The sequence below is a fragment of the Geotrypetes seraphini genome, chromosome 5 (genome assembly GCF_902459505.1).
Source record: "Geotrypetes seraphini chromosome 5, aGeoSer1.1, whole genome shotgun sequence".
Taxonomy (NCBI): Eukaryota; Metazoa; Chordata; class Amphibia; order Gymnophiona; family Dermophiidae; genus Geotrypetes; species Geotrypetes seraphini.
The window spans coordinates 30,619,643-30,638,782 of NC_047088.1; the positions used below are offsets into that span (position 1 = coordinate 30,619,643).

Here is a 19,140-nt window from a genome sequence, read left to right on the forward strand (position 1 = left end):
ACGCTGCACAATTATTTTTTCATCCGGTAATTTCCAGAACCCTATAATCATTGGCCTTACATTTGGCCACAAGGTGTCACCATTGCACAATGGCTTTATCACCTTTGTGCTGCGAATCGTCTCTGTAGTATCCTCACCCTCCTTCAGCAGAAGACACGAACTGGCCATGGACATGGACCTGATGGGTCGCCACGGGAGCGGACTGCTGGGCGCAATGGACTCCTGGTGTGACCCAGCAGAGGCAACTTCTTATGTTCTTATGGCCCTCTGCATAGCAGTGCTCACAGCACTGCCTCTCTGAGCCACCATGTTGCCCTGTAAACTATTTTTAATGTGAAAATAAAATAAGCACTGCAGTCATGCTATCTGAATCACTTGTGAGCGTTCTATGTCTCCTGAAGTAAGCTCAACAATGCAAGGGTAGACAGCTTGTTCTTTTTTCTCTTTTTGAGTTGTGGCTGTAACCAGTTAACCACCAAGCATTTGCATAACAAGTTCCGTTTATCTCATCAAATTTTGAGATATTCCTGCTCCTGTCATCAGCAAACAGACAGCAATTGAAAGGGCAATAGAAAGAGATGTACTGTATACCTTTAAAGATCAATGCTATCAGTGGCTTGCTCTAGGTTACATTTGGTGAGTGCTTTGCTTGGAACAGAGGGTTTTCCTGAATAAGAAAGCCGGCCTTTAACCATTTTTTCTTCATAAAAAGAGATAAATCCAGATAGTTACCCCCTACGCCCAGCTAATGGTTAGAGCTATAGCCCCACGCTGCTCCTTGTGACCCTGGGCAAAGTCACTTAATCCTCCAGTGCCCCAGGTACATTAGATAGATTGTGAGGGACAGACAGGAGAAAATGCTTGAGTACCTGAATAAAATTCAGGTAATATTAATCTAATAGAAAAAAGTGGAAGTGGATAAATAAATAAGAATGCTCCACTTATATGGACTCAAAGCACTACCTCCAATGGAAGCAAAAGCCTCAGGTATTATTGCGGTTGAGCAGGAAATGCTCGAATTCCCTTTGGAAGTTTTTTGCCGATGATGTGGGTGGAGGAGGTTCGAGCATTTCTTGCTTAACCGCAATAATACTTCCATTGGGTGCTTTGAGTCCATATAAGTAGAGCATTCTTATTTATTAAAATTCAGGTAAACCATTCTAAGCTCCCCTGGGAGAACGGTATAGAAAACGGAATACATAAATAAATATGATATAGAGCCCTGAAACTTACAATTTGTTCCGCCCTTCTCTTGACACTTTTCCTTTCATTGAGGCACTTGCATCTAGTAAATGGGCACAAGTATAGGGAGACCAAGCCATTGTGACATCACCAGTGTGGTTGGCTGTTAGGCACTGGAGGAATGAGGCATTATGACATCACAATCTGAGGGACTGCTGAAAAGTTCTCAGCCCAACCATGACAAGAATAGGGAGAGTGTGGTGCAGTGGTTAAAGCTACAGCATCAGCATCCTTGTGGGTTCAAACCCCCACTGCTGCTCCATGGGACCCTGGGCAAGTCACCTAATCCCCCCATTGCCCCAGGTACATTCGATAGATTGTGAGCCCACTGGGACAGATAAGGACAAATGACCGAGTACCTGAATGTAAACCATTTAGACAATTAATATGCCTTATATAAATAATAGGACAAATCCTTATTGCTGGCTCTCATTCATATAGCTTCATTGCACTACAGGAGTGACTATTCATTTTGTTGCTGTGATGACCTATAGTAAAGTGTTGGTGATGAATTCTGTGTAGGGAAGTGATTTTGGTTTCTTGCTGCTATTGCAGTGCTACTGGCTATGAACTTCTGTTGTGGAGCCTGTGGTCAATTTTGTTTTTTTGTGATATCCCCTCTTATTGTGTTTCCATATCTCAATAAATTAGCTATATTGGCACCACCCAAGCGGCTTGGGCTGATTGCTTTCCCAGGCAGTAGGTTCCAGTGAGGTATTGAATTCAGGGAACTTGTCTGATGCATAAAGAAGCCATTTTGGATGACGGGATACCAGTTGACCATAGGGGTACCTGCACTGTCCAGTAAATAAATTCACTTTTAGCCTGGTCCAGTTCACTGCATCAGCAGCCTTACCATACTAAAACAACTCAGCAACCAGGGGAGCAATTTCGATCCCACCACCAAACGCCAATTATATTTATGTTTAGAATTGCTAGTACAGGTGTCTCTCTAGGATGGATTCTTCCCCAAATGGTAGCTGTTTGGGCTGAGTGACTGCTACAACATGGCCCTCATGATGGTTGGCTGGAGAGACTTCCTAGACGACACAGCCTCACCGAGGGGGTCAGTGATAAGTATCAAGTGCTACTTGCGGTTTTTCAATGTGCACAAGTGTTTCATGTCATAAGGCTTTCTGAGAAGTGGTAGCCCTTAGTATATACTGGCCTCTATGTCTCATTTGTCTATGAACCTCATATGCACACGATGCCAGAAATTCAAATATTCATAAAGGCAAAGAGATACCAGATAACAGTATGTATTACAAGAGGCAACGTGAATGTTTTATCTGCACATACGGAAAAAAAAAAAAAAGTTAAGAAGCTATAGAGTGAAAAGAAATACCCCAAACTTCCCTAAATACCTATCCTTATTTATTCCAGATCTGATGTACAAGATAGAGCTTGCCGGAGGACTTGGGGCGATCCTTCTTCTCTTTGGGTTGCTCGTGACCCTCTATAAATGTTATAACATAGAGCTAATGCTCTTCTACAGACAGAATTTTGGAGGTGATGAATCTTTAGATGGTAAGTTAGATGTTTGCGGCTAAAGGAAGGGTGTTCGGGATTAATTCAAAGACAGCGTCATAGAGGACGCAGGCCTTCCTCCTAATCCGGAATGTTCTTCTGAAACTTGTAAGCCCCCTCTCATATGCACTTGTGTATGTAGCTGCATAGTAATGTTAGACTGGATTTTTGTAACCAGCCAAGGAGATAACTTATAAGAATCTTCCCATCTTTCAACAAGTACGGGAGCCATTTTGGATGACCATGATTCCTTTGGCGTGGAGTAGACTTTTGAATTCCTCATGTTCTTTGCTCTACTTTGTTATTGTTGGTTTCTTGACTTGCTGGTTGGAGAACTGGGTGGGGGAGGGGGATAATGGGAAGGGGATTTTTCTTGGTGGGACTAGGTTATCTTTTATGTTGAAACTTTGAGATTTCATTTATTTCTGTTTGCTGTACCTTTGCTGTACTGAGCTCAATAAAAATTATTTGAGCATAAGAATTTTCCTGCAACAAGGAGCAATCAGAAAGTAGTTTTACCAGTAAGCCCTTCACTCAGGTTCAGAGAGAAGGATGCCTGGTTAGTACTTTCACTTATAAGCACTATGACCCTGATGCTATAAAAGATGTCTAAAGTTAGGAGCCTAGAATGGTGCGCTTAGCCGATCTAAGCACCTAACTTAATTATTTAATAAGCCTTAATCGGCACCGTTAATTGAAACTTGCAATTAAATGGCAATTAATTATATGGTAGGCACCTACCACTTCAAGGTAGGCGTCTACTCCAAGGCGCCTACCAGAAAGTAGGCGTGGTTACGAGGTGGATTGTGGGTGGATCTTGGGCGTGTTTTGACTTAGGCGCATTCATTAGGGGGAGAGGGCGATAGCTGGTGATATGGATGGGTGGACTGGATGGGCCATATCCTCTCTATGTTTTCTAGATGGTTTGGGTTTTTAAAAAAATAAAATCTAGCATAAATCACCTAACATGTGCCTAAATTGCAAGCAAATATCTTACAAAAGACTATGGGCTCCTTTTATCAAGGTGCGGTAGGGGTTTAACGTGCGGAATACCGCGCGTTAAACCGCCTGCCACGCTAGCCGCTAATGCCTCCATTGATGAGGCGTTAGTATTTTGGCTTGCCGTGGGGGTTAGCGCGTGATGAAATGTCCGACACGCTAACCCCCGTAGCACACCTTGATAAAAGGAGCCCTGTTGGCCCCAATGATTTTCAACAGAAGAGTAATCAACAATAACAACCATATAGCAATCTTGTGGGCAATATTTTTTATGTATATCAGACCTTTGGATATGCTGTGCAACTAATTTATTGCACTCAAGCATTCTGCTCAGTGCTCCCAAATCGTCATCAGTCCAAGAATATTTTTTTAAATTTTAAAATTTCACATTTTCAATTTGTTCACAAGTCTGCAAAACGTTCTTAAAAATATATAAAGAGCTAACATTGTGCTCATATTTTTAAGTGTTGGAGGAGACTGCTATCCAATGTAAGCTTATGTTTCACCCGCAGGGTGTCTCAAGGAGAAACTAAAATTTTTTTAAAAATATTCTTGGCCTGATAATGATTTAGGTGCACTGACCACAATAAAGACATTATTTATGCAGAACACCTGAGCACATTAAAGAAATTAGTTGCATGGCATTTCTGAAATTCAGGTGGCTGTGACATGATACCTGAGGAGATCATACCTTAGGAGATCCCTAAGGTATCATATCACAAGGCAGGAAGAGCTACCTGAATAGAAGCTGCTGTAGCTCAATGGGTAAAAGCCCTGTTCTCATCTTCCAAAGGTCATGGGTTCAAATCCCAAGTATGGTCAGCTCCCCCAGTACATATCTCTATTTTAGTTGTGGCAGCCTATCTTCCAGGTGCACCTTGATGATCTCACAATGAGGTCACCATTGTGCAGCTGGAGACATCCATTTGCAATGAACTACAAGCCTTGCTGAGGTCTGTATCTCTTTTTTCTGTTTTTAATCTTTTGGAAATGAAGTTATCTATTCAATTTTTTTTTTTCATGAGTCTTGCTTGCTTAATGTAGCTCTTTCAAGAAATAGCTCATTGCAGCACTCTTTATTCAGAAAAAAGGGTAGCTTTTTAGCAAGAAATATAAAGCTATCTTTTTCATTTGCTCTACTTCAGTTAATGGATCTTTTCCTATAATTAGCAAATAACATTGCTGTTTGCCCACAAAAATAGAAGGCTTTGCATGCAATATTTTTGTATTCATGTGCCCTGTTTATGTACTGCATTATTAAATGTATTTTGAGCTTAGTAAAGCAAAAAAAAAACCCCAAAAACCCCAGAAACCTATTTAGCAGATCGCATTGGAGACATCCAAAGCCCGCCTATGTCCCGTCCACAGAACTCAAGTCTATCTGCAGCCCAAATCCTGCTCAAACGTAGACCTGCTTTTCTCAAACGTAGACCTGCCTATAATGTAGGTGTTAGGTGGATGCACTAGGGTGCTCAGAAATATGCTAATTGCACTAGAGATGTCCACATCGAAGCCTCTCCTATGCCACGCCTACGCCATGCCCACGCCTAGTTCCTTAGGCACAGCTTTCTCCGATGGGTGTCCACAAAATTGAGGAAGCATCTCAGAACTGGCGCCCACATCCTTTGGACATCTAAGTTCCAAAAATTGCTCATTAAGACTCTTAAATTGCTTGTTAATCAATTTATGTGGATGCCTAAGTCCCGCCTAACTGTAGGTGAGACTTAGGCGTTCTTTACAGAATTTACCTTCTAAAATACTATAGTCTATGTGCATTCTTTAACAATCTGGGCGCAAGCATTTTCACCAGCTCTATGGCTGGTGTGAGGTGATCACACCTAAAATATAAGCAGGGTTTTAAGCTATTATAAAACGTTCGATAAAGAAAAATCAGTGCCTATTTTCCTTTATCAAATAGGCTCCAAGTAGGCATGTTTTTGGCAACTAGCATCAGTCACTCCTTTATAGAATTACCTTCTATATGTCCTCTCAATGGCAGTTTGCTCTCATTTTTAAAATGCAATGTTTGGGGGCTTATATCCATTAAATTAATGACAGCAGGTCTGGTTCAGTTCTTTTGAATTCCCTGTGTATTATTTTCTCTTGCATGCTCATACTGTGTTGGCAACTTGCATTATTTACTATCTGGTATGCTAGACCTTAGTTTGTGCTGTATAGTCTGGAAATATCATTTTTACAACAGAGACACTATTATTTCCTCTCTCTACTGTACCTTCAGTTCTCTGATGTCTCTTTCTATGATCCGTACAGGCCTGTCATTTATATTAACTATCTCTTCTGGGGTTTTTTTTTAAAGACCACAAGGAATACGATGCCTATCTCTCCTACACCAAAGTGGATCCAGAGTCATTAGACTGTGGAAGCAAGGAAGAGGAACTGTTTGCACTTGAAATCCTCCCTGATGTTCTGGAAAAGCATTATGGATATAAGCTCTTCATTCCTGATAGAGATCTGATCCCCACCGGGGGTAAGTTCTTCCGGCCATCTGACTTCTTTTTAGCTTTGAGTATCAGTTACCATGCTCCGTAGAGATTGCATCATTTACACATTTGTAAAGAACAGCTGGAAGGCTGAGGTGGAGCACTTCCCTATTCTGATTGCTCAAATGGCGGTGCTTATGCCACCGCTGAAAACTCGGCTGCGTTAATAAACCACCCAGCGCAGCTGTCTCCCACTTCATTTTGTTCCTTCTCTCACAAATAAGTTATTAAATTATTTCCAAATAAGAAACTAGAGAACAAAATAATTGCTTAGGGTAGGTTCCCAGGTGAGATAAATATACAGTACCAGTCATATCCGTCAGTTTTAACTTTAAAACAGGATTTATATACGGCATCGTTGTAATCAAAGGGAGGGTAATTTTCTGAGCCATTGTCACAGGTGTGAGTGTGTTACCTACAAAAATGGTCTTTATAATATTCCACTCCCCAGAGCGGCTATTTCAAAAGAGCTGTGTGAGTAGCAGATTTGTTTGTGTAAATGGCAGACACATTCAGGTAGCAATTGTAGAAAAGGCAGTGCTCATACACAGCCAGCCAAGTCAGATAGCGAAAACACATAGGGCCTGATTCTGTAACGGATGCCCGTCTCTGCAGCCGCCTAAGAATTGGCCGAGAACCGTATACTGGCATTCCATACAGAATCGCGTCTACCTTAAGGCACAGACGCCATAACCCCCCCACCCCACCCCCCACCCCCGATTCTCTAACCAGCGCCCATGTCAACTGGCATCGGTTAGAGAATCATCCAAAAGAGGCAGCTCAGCCACCTGTCTTTACTGAGAGATCATTTGCCATCAGCTGAACGCATCACAGGAATCCCGGATCAGCTGAGCTGGCAGGACTCCCCAAAACTGAGACTTCAGGGAGTCCTACCGGCTCAGCTGATTGGGGGAAAATACCCCTGCCACAATCAGCTGAGCCGGCTGCGGCAGAGGAACCCCTCCCAACACCCCATCCCCGAGATCAGTATGAGGGACGCCCATTCCCTCCTGTCTGACACACCCCTGACACTCCCACCACCACATCTGAGATTGGCAGGAGAATTAAGGGACTCATTTTCAAAAGAGAAAAACAACATCCCAAAAGTGTCATCAACTCTTCCAATTAGCAATTTTTAAAATCGATTATCTATGCTGTTCATCAATAGTGCGTCTAAATCTCAAGGGGGGGGAGTTTAGAGGCATAGTGTGGGCTACAGACTTGGATGTTTTTCTGACATAAACATTTTAAAATACGTCTAGGGCACAATTTGGACATCTGAGGCTAGACCTGTTTTAATAATAAGTGCCTGGTTAACTTCCCACGAAAAATGAAGATAGCCTTTTTATGCTGTTCTAACTATATTGTTACCTAGCCATAAATCAGCAAGGTCGCTGCTGTGCCCTGTCTCATTACATTACATTACATTACATTAGTGATTTCTATTCCGCCATTACCTTGCGGTTCAAGGCGGATTACATCCAAACTAAAACAAGAATTACATTCAAAATTTGAAGGAATAGAATAAGCGATGACATAAAATTTTTAAGGTAATAAAACGTTGGGTGAAAAGTTACCAACGGGAAGTAGAGGTCTTTAGGAGATAAGAAAAGGGTGAATTATGGGGTTTTAGATAACGTTTGGTAGATAGAAGAATATTAGAGAGTACTAAGGGTATAGAGAGCGTTGGATGTTGGGTTGGGATTGGTCATGCCGGATAGGTTTTATGTGTTTTTTGAAGAGTATGGTTTTAATATTTCTCTTGAAGGTTTTGTAGTTTGTAGTTGAAGATAACAGAGTGGTGATTTGTCTGTCCAGTTTAGCTGCTTTGGAGGCTATTAGGTTGTCATCTGCCTGCCCCTAACCCAGTCAATTAGAGAAAAGCTGGTCAGCAGGGATATTCAGTAGTTTAGTGTCAGGCAATTTAAATGGCCAGGAACTTCTAACGATTTAAATTGCTTTGAATATTGAGCCCTAGAAGTTTTATTAAAATGCATGGACCTTCCATATACAACTTCTTAAAAAGTATGGTGTCTGCGGTCCTCCATTCTACCCAGTGAAATCAGTCCCACAATGCATCAGAATGGGGGTTGTGAGAAAGCCAGTGCTGGCCTATAATGTACCTACTGGAACTGTGTAAATGTCAGTTCTCATTTGAGAACTTTGAGAAATGTAATATCATTGGCTTTTCTTTAAATCCTTTCTTCAATATTATGAAGTGGTTTCATTTTTTCCTGAGCAGAAGGAGAGTTAATTAAACTTGAAGGTTACAGTATTCTGCCCTATTGATGTACTGGCAGGGAAAGAAATGTTAATTTAAAGGAAGTATGATTATGCCATCGGATCATAAGAGATATTTACCCCTTGAAATAAAATTCCAGATGCTTTAAGTATACTTTTATTAATAAGTTGAAAAATTCTAATCCCCCACGCTTTAGCATTTAGAAATCATTGCCAACGGACAATGCTTTATTTTAAACAAAAGAGGAAAGGTGATTTTATAGCGAGAATAATCAGACAAATAAATGCTTCTTTTAAAGACATCAGCCAAATGAAAAAACCAGCTCAGATTTGAGGAGTAGAGAAATAAATGGCAAATAGCCAGCCAGTTGCTTTAATTGCAGAGTGCTGAAGTGGTGCATCTGTTGCCCGAGGATTTCATTTCCTGATATATACGGAAGGGGGAAAAAAAATCCCAGCAGAAAAAAAACCATGTGCAAACTGTTGCCCTAAACCAGGGGTAGGCAATTCCGGTCCTCAAGAGCCACAGGCAGGTCAGGTTTTCATGATAGCCACAATAAATATGCATGAGATAGATTTGCATCTCAAGGAGGCAGTGCATGCAAATCCATCTAATCTAATCTAATCCATCTCATACATATTCATTGTGGATCTCCTGAAAACCTGACCTGGCTCTGGCTCCTGAGGACCGGAATTGCCTACTTCTGCTCCAGAAAAAGGAGGTTGGATTGAGACATCCAGGTGTTACTTCATTTGAAAGCAATGGAAGTAAACGCCAGATGCCTCAATTTGTCCTCGTTTACTTCCCTTGATTTCAATGAAAGTAAAATCTGGATCTCTCAATCTGTTCTCCTTTTTCTGGAGCAAAGGTAGGCAATTCCGGTCCTGGAGAGCCCCAGGCAGGTCAGGTTTTCAGGATATCCACAATAAATATGCATGAGATAGATTTGCATTCTCAAGGAGGCAGTGCATGCAAATCTCTCTCCAACATATTCACAGTGGATATCCTGAAAACCTGACCTGCCTGGGGCTCTCGAGGACTGGAATTGCCTACCCCTGTACTAGATGCATTTGCCCCACTGAAAGGAAAAGTGTGGAACAACTTGTGAGTTTCATGGCTCCACGTCATTCTCTTCTTGATTGGGCTGAGAACTTTTCAGCAGCCCTCATATTGTGATGTCATAATGTCTTATTCCAACAGTACCTAAGAGCCAGCCTCATAGGTGATGTCACAATGGCTTGGTTTCTCTATACTTGTGCTCATTTACTAGATCGGGGTAGGCAATTCCAGTCCTGGAGAGCCACAGGCAGGTCAGGTTTTCAGGATAGCCACAATAAATATGCATGAGATAGATTTGTATCTCAAGGAGGCAGTGCATGCAAATCCATCTCTAACATATTCATTGTGGATATTCTGAAAACCTGACCTGCCTGTGGCTCTCGAGAACTGGAATTGCCTAACCCTGCCCTAAACAATAGGAGACCAACATTTAGCAGGACAGGCAAATGGTTTCAAATTACAGTAAAACCTTGGATTGCAAGTAACTTGGTTTGCAAGTGTTTTGCAAGACAAGCAAAACATTTTATTAAATTTTAACTTGATATACAAGCAATGTCTTGCAATACAAGTATATACACATCACAACTGAGCCGATGGTTCTTCTCTCTCTGAAGCTGCAAGAGTGCAGTGACTGTTCTAAACAAGCAAAGTCTTGCAATACGAGTACATACAGTATACACGTGTCACATCATCACAACTGAGCCGATGGTTCTTCTCTCGCTGATGCTGCAGGAGTGTAGTGACTGTTTTAAATGAGCGACGTCTTGCAATACGAGTACGTATAGTATTTTGTATTAAAGTTTTTGGGTTATGTCACATATATAGAATGGAACGTTCAATAGCAATACAAAATGGAAATTATAAAAGGTTTAATGAAATATGGGGGCCATTGACATTGTTTTGTAATGAATAAACACCATTTTATTAACATTATTTATGATTGGAAGGGAAAGGGGAGGGTTTATATAAATGAAAAAAATAAAATAAAAATGTAAAAAAAGAAATATGACAAAGATTGATTCAATTAAATAATTGTATGGAAAGGGAGGGGGGAAGAAGGGTTTAGATATATATACCTTTGTTATGATCTTGATAGATTTATCAAGTGATGTTAGTAAATCTATGTATTACTTATATTGTACACTGTTGAAAGTTTAAAAATGAATAAAGAATTATAAAAAAAAAATAAGAAAATAAAGTTTTTGGGTTGTGGAACGAATCGTCTGAGTTTTCTTTATTTCCTATGGGGAAATTCGCTTTGATATACGAGTGCTTTGGATTACAAGCATGCTTCTGGAACGAATTATGCTCGCAAACCAAGGTTTTACTGTATACATATAGTCACCGGTGCTATCCATTTAGACAACACTGCTGAATATGCTGGTAGTATAAATGGATGTCCAAAAAAAGGGAAAAGAGATTTGTATACAGTGGCAGGGCGGGGCAGAGCAGCGCCCTTCTCCCACCCTTTTCCCCACCCCCACCGCACATGTGTGCCCCTCCTCCATACCTTTTTATCTTCGGCACGAGCAAGCACGAACCGGCTCTCTCATGTCAATTCCTAGGCACGGGTCCCCGAAGTGATGTCAGAGAGAGCGCCAAAGCTGACGCAAGCGGCAAGTTCGCGGCTGCTCACGCCGACATTAAAAAGGTATGGGGGAGGGAAGGGGCACGTGTGTGGAAGGGGGGTGGAGAGCAGGAGGGGTGCCAGTACCCCGAGGTAGACTGTGCATGGGGCAGACCCTCCCCCCATACACACACACACCCTGACTATGCCACTGCTTGTATACCACCCTTTTGTCACTTTGGCATTTCAAAGCACTGGTGGATTAAGTGACTTGCCCAGGGTCACAAGGAGCAGCACCAGTATTTGATCTCACAACCTCTGGGTGCAGAGGCAGCATCTCAACTGGTTAATCACTGCCCTTCCATTTTGTTTGCTCCTGCTTTTAGCTATTGTGAAATTTATCCCTTTAGTTGCTAAATAATGCACCTTGCACATAGAGAAATATATAAAATGATGACAGGTAAAGACCACATGAAATACAGAAAACACCCTCCAGGGATTCAAAGTTAGACAAGTTCCTACTGAACCAGAACGTACGCAGGTAAGGCTAGACTCAGTTAGGCAAAAAACTTCAAGCCGTTCTTTCAATATATTAAGGGGAAACGATCCGCGAAGGAAGCGGTGGGACCGTTGGATGACCATAGAATAAAGGGAGTGCTAAAGGAGGACAAAGCCATCGCCGACAAACTGAATGCATTTTTTGTGTCTGTATTTACCGAAGAGGATATACACAACATACCGGAAGCCGACAGGCTATACACAGGAAACGAAGACGGAAAACTGAGAGGGTTGATGGTCAATCTAGTAGAGGTATGCAGAGAGTGGTAGAAAACTGGAATGCTCTTCCGGAGGCTGTTATAGGGGAAAACACCCTCCAGGGATTCAAAGTTAGACAAGTTCCTATTGAACCAGAACATACGCAGGTAAGGCTAGATTCAGTTAGGCAAAAAACTTCAAGCCGTTCTTTCAATATATTAAGGGGAAACGATCCGCGAAGGAAGCGGTGGGACCGTTGGATGACCATGGAATAAAGGGAGAGCTAAAGGAGGACAAAGCTATCGCCAACAAACTGAACACATTTTTTGAATCTGTATTTACCAAAGAGGATATACACAACATACCGGAAGCCGACAGGCTATACACAGGAAACGAAAACGGAAAACTGATAGGGTTGACGGTCAGTCTAGCAGAGATATGCAGAGAGTGGTAGAAAACAGGAACGCTCTTCCGGAGGCTGTTATAGGGGAAAACACCCTCCAGGGATTCAAAGTTAGACAGAATGTACACAGGAAGGCTAGTCTCAGTTAGGGCACTGGTCTTTGACCTAAGGGCCACCACAGGAGCAGACCGCTGGGCACAATGGACCACTGGCCTGACCCAGCAGCGGCAATTCTTATGTTCTTATGTCTTTCATGCATATTCGTTGTGGATATCTTGAAAACCTGACTGGCAAGGGGGTACTCCAGGACCGAGTTGAGAAACACTGCACTACGCCACATTCTGTATACACCACAGGTGTCAAAAGTCCCTCCTCGAGGGCCGCAATTCAGTCGGGTTTTTAGGATTTACCCAATGAATATGCATGAGATCTATTAGCATACAATGAACGCAGTGCATGCAAATAGATCTCATGCATATTCATTGGGGAAATCCTGAAAACCTGACTGGATTGCGGCCCTCGAGGAGGGACTTTGACACCTGTGGTATATACAGTGTTTTTCTCACGCAGGCCATCTCGCCACAAACCCTGTTCTCCCACTCACGCACACATTTACTGCAAACCTGCTGAGTGACTCTTTACCATGGTTGCTCCCACCAAGATCCCCAGACACAGCTACTTGAGACGAGGTATGGAGGAAGGGGAAGTGTACCATTATGTCAAATTGGAAGTATGCACTTTAAACGTGTAGCACACTTGAAATATAGAGTGGTGTGGTTTGACATTGGTTTGTTGTGTTCTTGTTTGTAGATGAAAAGGGATATATGCAGCATTGATGATAATTGTCATGAAGTTTGAATACATTTTTAAAACATTGTTGCATTTGATTGATTGATGTTAACGGTTTGTACTATTTAGTGGTGGCTTTGAGTTTTTAGCTTGTTTATTTGTTTCTTTAGAAAGCCCAACCTTTCATTCTGTTGTCTAATAGCCAAGAAAAGGCTGAAATCAATGTGACTCTCTGGCCAGTATTCCTTCACTACCAAAAATATATTAAGATTCTGGCTCTGTTCTTTTCTCTACAGTTTTAACTGTATAATCCTATTTATTTGTTGTCCAAAAAATGTGTCCAGTTTGTTTTTTAGTTGTTCATGTTGCAGCCATGATGGCCTCCATTGGCACAATGGCAAAAACTGCAATGTGTTGATCATGCCCTGAGGAATGGGTAGAATTCACCATATAGAGTACAGTCAAACCTTGGTTTGCGATCATAATTTGTTCCAGAAGCATGCTTGTAATCCAAAGCACTCGTATATCAAAGTGAATTTCCCCATAGGAAATAATGGAAACTCAGACGATTCATTCCACAACCCGAAAACTTTAATACAAAATATTATACGTACTTGTATTGCAAGACCTCGCTCGTTTAGAACAGTCACTACACTCCCGCAGCATCAGATAGAGAAGAACCATCGGCTCAGTTGTGATGATGTGACGTATGTATACTGTATGTACTCGTATTGCAAGACTTTGCTTGTTTAGAATAGTCACTACACTCCTGCAGCGTCAGAGAGAGAAGAACCATCGGCTCAGTTGTGATGTGTGTATACTGTATGTACTTATATTGCAAGACATTGCTTGTATATCAAGTTAAAATTTAATAAAATGTTTTCCTTGTCTTGCAAAACACTTGCAAACCAAGTTACTTGCAGTCTAAGGTTTTACTGTATATTCCTCTGTTAACAAAGGCTGCCAGTTTCGCCAATGGATTATAAAGTTTCAAAAAGTGGTCAGACTATTCCAGAGCATGTGCTATGTGGATTTTGCAATTAGAACACACTTTCTGGAAAGCTGCATTGTGGGAGTGGAAGCGAATGAGTGCACTCGTCAACTTTTCAAAACGATTGGGGGTTGCTAAACGCAGTGGAAATTACTCCTCCCTGGAAACCATTGAGTTTGCCCTTTATTGGGGGTACTCAAGCATCCACAGAGCTGGCTCCTCTTTGCTTAGCCATTCCAAAGAATCAAGATTCAGCCTTCATATGGACTTAAGCTGTAGCGTGAACAAAATAATTGATGTTATAAACTAACGCAGAACCAGCAAATGCATATAATTACAGGCTCTGCTCAATGTGGTATGGATGCAGTCAATAATGTTAAATGCCAAAATACCCTGATGACAGGGAGCAGATGAGGTTTCTGTAGTGAATCTGAAATGACTCTTGCTAAATATCTCTGTAATTCATCTATGGAAGAATTATATCCATCTTCCATAATTTGCTGTCACTCTGTTCGTAGGATCGTAAAATTCAAAAGTTGAATAAAGGTCATGTGACCCATCAAACTGGCTCCTTCCCAGCTCAGTTGCATTTTTCTAATGTTTGTGTGTACTATAGAAAGAAACAGAGAGAAATAATGGCAGATAAAACCCATATGGCCTATCTAGTCTACCATCCCCTCCTCTCCCTTAGAGATCCAACATACTTGTCTCAAGCTTTCTTGAATTCAGATACACTTTGTCTTTATCACCTCTATCAGGAGGCCGTTCCAAGCATTCGCCACCCTTTTCATGAAAAAGTATTTTCCGAGGTTACTTCTGAATCTATCCCCTTTCACCTTCATCGTAAGCTCCCTCGTTCCAGAGTTTCCTTTCAATTGAACGAGACTCACCTCATGCGCATTTATCCCATGTAGGTATTTAAACATCTCTCAAGATCAAAAAAGTAGTGACAGCAAAACCAAAAAGTTACAAAAATGTCACTCACCAGCAGTGGGCCGCCTCTCTAAGATCCAAAGTTGAAATTCAAAAACAGGTGGAGAAAAAGCCTCAAAAGCGTTTTTAGCATGTAGCAATCATTGATGATTCACAGCTGGCATTCTTTTCTTATCAAGGGCAAAAAACTCGCACCCGCAGCCCAATGTAAAAAGATCTTAAAAGGGGGAAACCCCACTATTGTGGACAGTATTTTTAATTCTGTTTTTATATATATATTTAAATTTTTATAATAGGTTTTTATAAATATATGAAATGTAAAGTTCCAAGTACAAAATCACTGAAAAAGGAAGCAAAATACTTAGCCTAAGGTAGACTTAGGCGTTGATAGGCATCTTAAGCTTAGGTGCGCCATATTTATGCCAGGGTTTTCTTGACTAAATACATGCCCACAATCCACCCCTTAACGGCACCCACGTTCTGGTAAGTGTAGGGTTACCAGACGTCCAGATTTCCCTGGACATATCTAGGGGTCTGGACGGCTTTTCAAAACCCTGCACTTCTTCTGGGTTTTGAAAAACCTCCTCATCGTGTCGGGCAAGGAGAGAATCCAACAAGAGCAGGAAGCGGGGGCAGGGGGGCCTAGGGGTACTGGGGGCAGGATTAGGGCATTACAGGATGGGGATGGGTAAAACTGGGTTCAGGTATTCAAACATTTTCCCCTCCTGTCCCGGTGGGCTCACAATCTATCTAATGTACCTAGGGCAGTGGAGGATTAAGTGACTTGCTCAGGGTCACAAGGAGCAGCGCGGGCTTTGAACCCAAACCTCAGGGTGCTGAAGCTGTAGCTATAGCCACTATGCCACATTCTCCTCTGATTAGTGCAGGGCACGCCTACTCTCCTCCCCCAAACTCTCCCCCAGTGCTTAAAAATACAAAGTATTTTTTTTAGTGCAGGGATGACACATGCTGAGCCTGAAATTAGCGTATGGCACTGAGCGCACTCCAAGGCTGTAGATTTTATACCAAACAGTAGCCTGTGTCCCAATCAGTAGCATAGTAAGGGCGGGGGGATCACCCAGGGAGCTGTCTTGGTGAGGGTGCTGGCACCTCTCCGCCCCCAAGCCACGCTTGCGCCCTCCCTTCCCCCTGTACTTTTCTAAATCTTTGCCAGCATGAGCAACTTCTCTGGACTGCTCCCCCTGAAATCACTTCCTGGTCATGGGGCCAGGAAGTGACATCTGAGGGAAATCCAACGCCAGATTTGAAGAGGTACGGGGGTGGGGGGAAGGGAGAGCACAGATGTGGCATGGGGTGGGGAAGGAGAGGCAGGCGCAGGGGGCACCACCAATCCTCGCTACGTCACTGGTCCCAGTTTAGTGCATATACACAGGAGCACTGTGGAAGAATCTAAATTCTCTTTCTCCAAGTTGCTGATGACATGAAGCAATAAACAATGCATTCTATAAAACCCATAATAGACAGCTGATCTCTTTTTTCTAAAGCAGCATGACTTTTTTATAATCTGTGGTAGAGAACTGTGGATTCAGCAATGCAAAACTGCAGTCCTAAATTGCATGGCATACTCTGTTTCATTCACGCTCTTCTTTTTCTATGATTTGCAGCCTACATCGAAGACCTCGTCAGATGTGTTGAGCAAAGCAGGAGGCTTATTATCGTCCTCACTCCAGCCTATGTGGTCAGGAGAGGATGGAGCATTTTTGAGATGGAGAACAGACTGCACAACATGCTGGTCGGTGGAGAAATCAAGGTCGTTTTGATCGAGTGTGCCGAGCTACGAGGAAAAGTGAATTACCACGAAGTGGAATCATTAAAGCGTGCCATCAAACTGATATCGGTCATTAAATGGAGGGGACCGGAAAGTAGCAGGCTGAATTCAAAGTTTTGGAAGCATTTGGTGTACGAAATGCCGGGGAAGAAAAAGGAGGTGCTCTCTCGACGTCAAGTCCTGGATTGTGGGGAGCAGAGGCTTTTCGCCGACTTGCAGACTATGCCCACTATTTCTGTTACAGGTACCTCAGCCACACTGACCGCGTCCCGCGCGGATCTGTCCGACTTCCACCCTCCAGACACCGTTCAGATGAGACACTACTGCAGCGGATGTGACTATGACATGCCAACAGCCCCCTTGCCGCTAGCCACTTTGGCGCCCCACCACACGTACTGCAACATACCCCTGACGCTGCTAAACGGTCAGCTCCCCCTGAACAACACAATCAAGGACCCCCAGGAGTTCCACGAAAACAACTCCCTACTGCCAGTATCCTCAAGGGAGCTTAGCTTTACCAGCGATATATGGTAGTAAACGCCGGGATTACTCCTTGCGGCTCTCTGAGGACACTTCCTCTCCCGGCCCACTCCCAAGTATTAAACTCAAACCGTAGGGTATTGAAAGCAACGCTTTGCACTTCAGGCCCACTGACTCTGGTTGTTGTTTTTTTGTTTTTTTCGGTTTTGTTGGTTTTGTACTGGAGCATTTTGTTTACAATTTAATGACGTTGATAAAAGCTGCATTCTTTTATACTTCAATATTTAGCTCTGATCTTCTATGTATGACTTTAGTTCTTAAAAAAAAAAAAAAAAAAAAGTACATTTTAGAGTAGGTTTTCAGATCTGGAATGGATTTAAATACAGTATACAGTAGGACAAATCCATATTTATGTAATAGTATTTTGGAATTATTTAAATGCAACCATTTAACAACTTTTGTAAAGGGTACGTTTCACTGCAGTTTTCAGACTGTAAGAACATTATACACGCGAAATCCTTAAATAGCACAATGTCAAGCAACTGGCAAAGGATCCTGTTATAGGTTCTATGAGGCCCTACGTGTGAGACTGTGGCAGGTAGTACAGGAACTGAAATACACCGTCGCTGAATAGTTATTAATTCAGAAGCTCACACCCTTGACGGTCCTCTATGAAACAGAAGTACATTGGGGATCCCCATCTGTATTTTCTTCAAATTTAAGAACAGAAGGTGTTTATAGGAGCGTTCCTATGACATAGGACTCTCTTTGGTCAATTCATTTATAATTTAAACATGTTTAAACTTTTTTTTTCCCCATCTTAAGAGCACATCTTTATTCTTCAGCGATCATTTGGCGCTTTTAATGTGGTTATTTTTCTGACGATATGCTGAACTGCTACAAAATTTATATCTTTTTTTTTTTTTTTTCTGACAGTGGCGTTTGTATCTTCCAGTGCTTAAAAACAAATTCTCTAAAATGTGACTGAGAATGTCAGCAATAGAATATGGAAATGATACAGCAATATTCCTAAATCAAGTTTTTAAAATATTCAGATCTAGTAAAATTACAATTGCCTTGATAATCACCCCTGCTATGAAACAGAGATTCCGCTGCTTCTATGACTTCCTAGGAAAACATTCAGACAGCCGATGCTTGGGATAGGCAAAAGTAGCTTGGATATACAGTCTCTTTTATAGTAGAACATTACACTCTTTTAAAAGACATCACTCACGGAATAATGGTGACATCTTGTGTTCATTTCACTGGCTGCACTATTTTAATTTAGCTTTGAATTCCTCCTAGGAGCCAGTTCTGCAAGGGGCCTACGAGGGGCCGCTGAAAAGTTCTCAGCCCAACCAAGAAGAGAATGATGTGGAGCCATGAAACTTGCAAGTTAGTCCACACTTTTCATATCAATGATATGAAACGAAACGATAAGTATGGAATAACCTGTAAGTTTCATGGCTCCACATCATTTTCTTCTTGGTTGGGCTGAGAACTTTTCAGCCTATTATGATGTCATAATGTCTCATTCCACCAATGCCTAAGAGCCAACCTCATCAGTGATGTCACAGTGGCTTGGTTTACCTATACTTGTGCCCATTTACTAGATGCATTTGCCTCATTGAAACTAAAAGTGTGGAATAACTTGTTAAGTTTCATGGCTCCACATCATTCTCTTCTTGGTTGGGCTGAGAACTTTTCAGCAGCCCCTTTAAATTTACTGAGCTGCATTCTCGGAATCTAATTCCGGCACTGGAGTTCATTAGTCCTGGATTAGGGTGTGCAGTATCTTCACAGGGGCTCTAGTGCAGGAGATAACATGCAAAACCGATGACAATTAGGTCATTACCTATTTC

General features: G+C 42.0%; 1 protein-coding gene across 2 annotated transcripts in view; it reads left to right on the forward strand.

Annotated features, from left to right (window-relative positions):
* Positions 1-17,443, forward strand: part of IL1RAPL2 (interleukin 1 receptor accessory protein like 2) — a 1,030,535-nt gene extending 1,013,092 nt beyond the window's left edge. For both annotated transcript variants that reach the window (XM_033947208.1, XM_033947209.1), the window contains 3 exons: positions 2,626-2,769; positions 6,086-6,256; positions 16,635-17,443. In XM_033947208.1, the coding sequence (XP_033803099.1) occupies positions 2,626-2,769; positions 6,086-6,256; positions 16,635-17,332 (1,013 nt within the window). In that variant the 3' untranslated portion in view covers positions 17,333-17,443. The remainder of the gene's footprint in view (positions 1-2,625; positions 2,770-6,085; positions 6,257-16,634) is intronic.
* Positions 17,444-19,140: the final 1,697 nt, after the last annotated feature.